This window comes from Leuciscus leuciscus (assembly GCF_965113295.1).
Source record: "Leuciscus leuciscus genome assembly, chromosome: 18".
NCBI classification, from domain to species: Eukaryota; Metazoa; Chordata; class Actinopteri; order Cypriniformes; family Leuciscidae; genus Leuciscus; species Leuciscus leuciscus.
In genome coordinates, this window is record NC_138742.1 from 596,896 (window position 1) to 601,895 (window position 5,000).

Genomic DNA, 5,000 nt, shown 5'->3' on the forward strand with positions numbered 1-5,000 from the left:
GCTCCGAGACGTGTTAGCGGTATGAACTGGCTGATTCTCTTCACTGATCCGGTTGAGTTGGTTTCCAAATCACAAAGGCCGATCCTACCCTATTTCTACCCCATAACTCATTGCGCGCCGTTGACGACAGCATTTATTTATTTATTTTTAAAGGCGGCCGAGACTAGAGATCGGTGGTGGACGGCAAATTCACATTTAAATGTAAGTATTATGTTTTCATTTATTTAAATGGCTAGCGAAACCAGAGTTATAAACTTCATCTTAACTCCTTCGTCACCATTGCGTGGCTTCATTTGTCAGGTAGTTTGAGGCAAAACTTGTGCTAATATTAGTTTAACGACCTATTTGTAATATTTGCACTAGTCTAGACTTGTGTATTATAAGAAATATCACTCACCTTATAAAGCCCACAACATTAAGAAAAGCAGTTGATAAGGCAATGGGGTTTCACTTTTAGGTGTTTTTGTAGTGCTGTCATGCAAGCTATGTGGTTTTAACCAAATTTGAGTGTATAGAAATATGATTTCTTAAGTATTTTGTATGCATGTCTTGATGTGTCATATTTTGCAGTGTTAACAATGCACTTAAGATTGCTCCTCTGTGTTAAGCTTTTTTAGAGCAATTCAGGAGAAAAAAAAAATACAAAGTAAGAAAGTTAATACACACGTCTTTGCTGAAATGTATTGTGCTGTTGTTGTTAACAAGCCATGGTTCATTTGCTCTGCCCTTAGGATTGCAAGTGTCCTGGGACAGGTGAGGGTGTGAGTGGGAAACCCACTGCTGAAACTTGGCCCTGGTTTGTCCTCAGGGCCCAGTTCAGCAGTGGGTGCCCACGGTGAGGAGGAGCCAGCACCAGCAGCACCAGCAGGAAGGCAGAGGTGAGGAGAGGAGGGAGAGGATGGACAGGCTGTTTTCTCTTCTTGAGAAAATGACTGAAAAATATATTTTTTTGTTTAACTTTTTTCACTATTTTTTAAAAGGAAAGAAAAAATCTGTACATTATTTTTATGCAACTTTAAATGTGTAAATAAAAGAGAATGAATTGTTCTGGACATTGTTTATTTTTTTGACAGTCATAATTTCTACATGAAACAAACTCTTGTATACCTTTTTTTTTTCTTCAAATAAAATTGGTAAATGAAAATCATTTGTTCCATGGGCTACATTAAAGTACTTTTTCCAACTATTAACAACATACATTAAACATATCAAAATCAACAAACATTTACAGTACATAAAATAAGAAAAAAATTATGTAGACTTTTATTAGAATTTATTAGAATAATAATTAGACTTTCAAAAAGAGTAATTTCTGAAAAAAGTACTTTTAATAACAAGTTTTTAGTATCAAGAGTAAAACTAGAGGTATGTATTCTGCAGGGGAAAAAACTCATTGTCAGGGTTTTTATTATAGTTTTGTATTTATATTATGCTACGACTGCATTTTACTTATGAATATTTTCAAGGTTGTTACATTATATACTTTTGTGTACTTTAATGTAAAATCATATGTGAGGGAAAAAGGGTACTTCAGTAGGTTACTTCACATTTGTACGTGAATATTTAATGAAATATGCAGTTCCGAAAATTAAAGTAACAAAATGTAGGTCTGTTGTCACTATATTAACTAATTGTTGCTAACTACAGCTGTGTCCCATATCAAAGGACGCATCTGAAGCGCTCGGACCGGTCTAGCCTACGGAGGATTGTTCTTGTCGCCTGGCAACCGTAACAGCTGCCGATGACGAGCGCGAGAAATACTGGACTTTTTTATATTCAATTGGGTTTTATATTCAAACAGGGCTAAACCGAAAATACATGATCCGGCAGCTCCTCACCATGTCCTCCAGTAAAATATAAAACATAAAAATGACAATAGCCAATTCTGGCTCCATAGCTGTTTACTCAATTAGGCTATATCAAATGAATGATCAGGATGGCAGCAGTCCTCTCGCACCGTTGAGGAGCGGTGATCAGAAACACCTGGTTGCGCAATTAGGAAATCCTATGAAGGCTACATGGTGCATCCTTCGGAGGACGCATAGGCTGCATCCTTGAAGTCTTCAGTCCTTCGAAGGATGCAGCCTTCACATTGGGACACAGCTTATAATTCATCCGGGAACTGAACTGAACTGAACGACTCAGAGATCCAGTCAGAACGAATCTACATGTCTGAGTACTCTGAATACTTGAGTACTCTAATAAATCTGTCCATTTTACTCTAACACTTGATTTGTGTACTTTGTCCACAACTTTACATTTCATCAGTTCATACATGCACTGGGAATCGAACCCATGACTTTGGCGTAGTGAGCGCCAAAACCGGCCGAGTGCTGATGTACTTACGGGAGCTTCGGACATCAGAACAGGGTGTAAACCGGGCTCAGATTTGATGTGTTTGCTGTAGATGTGGTCGATTATGGCTTGAAAAGCGTTCCAGTCCTCAACTAACAGGGAATATAATAGAAATGTGTAGAAAATACTTTTGCAGTCTATGTTAAATTATTACAGTGTGTCGTACTCATGCCGTTCTTGAGTGGAGAGATGAGCTCTACACCGGCCCGTGGCACGTGAAGCGCTGTGGTGTCGATGTAGTAGCTCCGCCCACTGGTGATCTCTTGCTCCGCCCCCATGTCAGCTTGCCCCTCCTCCTCTGTGTGCACTCCTATAGTGGTGGGGAAATCCACCTGGAAATAATCAGTGATAATCATGTGTGTTCAATCATGTTCTAGTCACTATTTTCCTGCAGGACGATCCTCAAAGCTTTGGGTTTTATGGGTGTGTTTATATAGCGCTTTATACAGTTCAGATTGTTTAAAAGCAGCATCACAGGAATAAACAGGATAATAACAGTGTTGCAAAAGTTATCAATTAAGTATCAATTAAACAACTTTAATTTCAACTTCAAAGTCTATTCAACCCCAATTGAGCAAACCAAATTGGGTGGAGGGATGGATGGAGGGATGGGTGGAGGGATGAATGGAGGGATGGTGGAGGGATGGATGGATGGGTTGATGGATGGATGGAGGGATGGAGGGATGGGTGGATGGGTGGATGGAGGGATGGATGGATGGAGGGATGGGTGGAGGGATGGATGGAGGGATGGGTGGAGGGATGGGTGGATGGATGGAGGGATGGGTGGAGGGATGGGTTGATGGATGGAGGGATGGGTGGAGGGATGGATGGAGGGATGGGTGGAGGGATGGAGGGATGCTAGGGTCAAACTAGCATGCTAGGTTAATGAATATTCGCTTCCGGCGCACGCGCACGCTCAGCTGCGACGACACAGCCTGTCAGTCTTTTGTTTGTTTTCCGTCGTGTTTTTGTCATGTTTTGTGTCCTTATGTTAAGCAGCTCAGGCAAAAAGCTTGACCTGGGCAGGATTATTGTTTTGACATTGTTAATCATATGGCTACTGGATAATTGCGAGGCTTTACGACCAGGAATCAGCGACTATGTTCCACTCACCTATGGCCGAGATGAGCTTCTCCAACTACGTTCCTCCTCGCACTGCCTCCAGAAGACAAAAGTCAACCTACCACGCGAACTCCGACCAAGAAAACGGGGAAGGAGAGGTGGGGTACGTACCAGGCTGAGGAAACGTCCCTTCCGACCCCCACTCCCCACCATCGTTTTGGCAAACGTCCGCTCCCTCCGAAACAAAATGGATCTGCTGCATGCCAAGTGCCAGTTTGACAGGACCTTCAGGGATGCCTGTGTCATCGCCCTGACAGAAACCTGGCTTGATGGGACCATCACGGACTCTGAGGTCAGTCTTGATAACTTTACCATCCTGCGGGCTGACAGGACAAGCAAGTCCGGTAAAACTAAAGGTGGTGGTGTCTGCATCTTTGTTAATAAGCGATGGTGTGTTAACATCAAGACTCACCGCACAATCTGCACACCCGATGTAGAATTGTTAACTCTGTCTCTATGGCCTTTCTACCTCCCGAGGGAATTCCCGTGCGTGGTGATCAGCTGTGTTTATATCTCCCCAAATGCTAACACCCGGGTGGCAGCGGAGCTACTAGCAGAGGATGCTAGCTCTATGATGGCTAAGTATCCGGATGCTCCGCTCTTCATAATGGGTGATTTTAACAACTGTAGACTGGACTGTGTTTTGCCATCTTTGCACCAGTATGTGGACATTCCCACGAGGAAGCACAACACCCTGGATTTATGTTACGGTAACATCTTTGATGCGTTTGGTGTCCAAGCACATCCTCCACTCGGCTACTCCGACCACAATGTTATTGTTTTGCTTCCGCACTACAAGTCGGAACTGAAACGCGTTAAACCCACCATCCTTAACGCCGCAATCTGGTCGGAGGATGCAATTGCACAGCTGCAGGGATCTCTAGCGTGCACGGATTGGGATATTTTTCAAGGAGACTTGGAGCACAGGATTTTGGTAATCACAGATTACATAAAATTCTGTATATCATCCACTATACCCACAAGGACATTTAAGAAGTACCCCAATTCCAATCCCTGGATCACATCACACATTAAAATTACAATGAAAGAAAGGCTTAAAGCCTTCCAGCGTGAGGACTGGAACACTGTCAACACACTAAACAGACAGATTAAAAATGACATAACCAAGGCCAAACTCAGGTATAAAGACAAGATTGAACAGGAGTTCAGCTGTATGAACACCAGACAGGCTTACCAGAAAATTAAAGTTCTTACTGGTCAAGCATCTAACACCGGGCACAGCATAACAACTAATCCTGCCACTTCTGCTGACTCTCTGAACTCTTTCTTTACACGCTTTGATACCGTTGACCACTCTGCACTCTGTGATGAGCTGCTCAGTGCCCTGCCACTAGACCCCCCATCTCGGCCTCCGTTTACAGTGGAGGATGTACGCCAGCAGTTGAGCAGGTGTAAAATGGGCAAGGCACCGGGTCCAGATGGCATTCCAGCCAGGGTGCTTAAGCTGTGTGCTATGGAGCTGTCCCCAATACTACACACTATTTTCTGGGACTCTTTCAGGT

The 5,000-nt window shown here is 43.2% G+C and overlaps 1 protein-coding gene across 2 annotated transcripts in view; it reads right to left on the reverse strand.

Moving 5' to 3' along the window:
* actl6b (actin-like 6B) overlaps positions 1-5,000 on the reverse strand; it is a 15,922-nt gene that overhangs the window by 7,540 nt on the left and 3,382 nt on the right. Inside the window, exons 3-4 of one of the 2 annotated variants that reach the window (XM_082146372.1) lie at positions 2,522-2,687; positions 2,347-2,447 (exon numbers count right to left, since the gene is read on the reverse strand). In XM_082146372.1, the coding sequence (XP_082002498.1) occupies positions 2,347-2,447; positions 2,522-2,687 (267 nt within the window). The remainder of the gene's footprint in view (positions 1-2,346; positions 2,448-2,521; positions 2,688-5,000) is intronic. The other variant, XM_082146373.1, reaches the window with a different exon arrangement.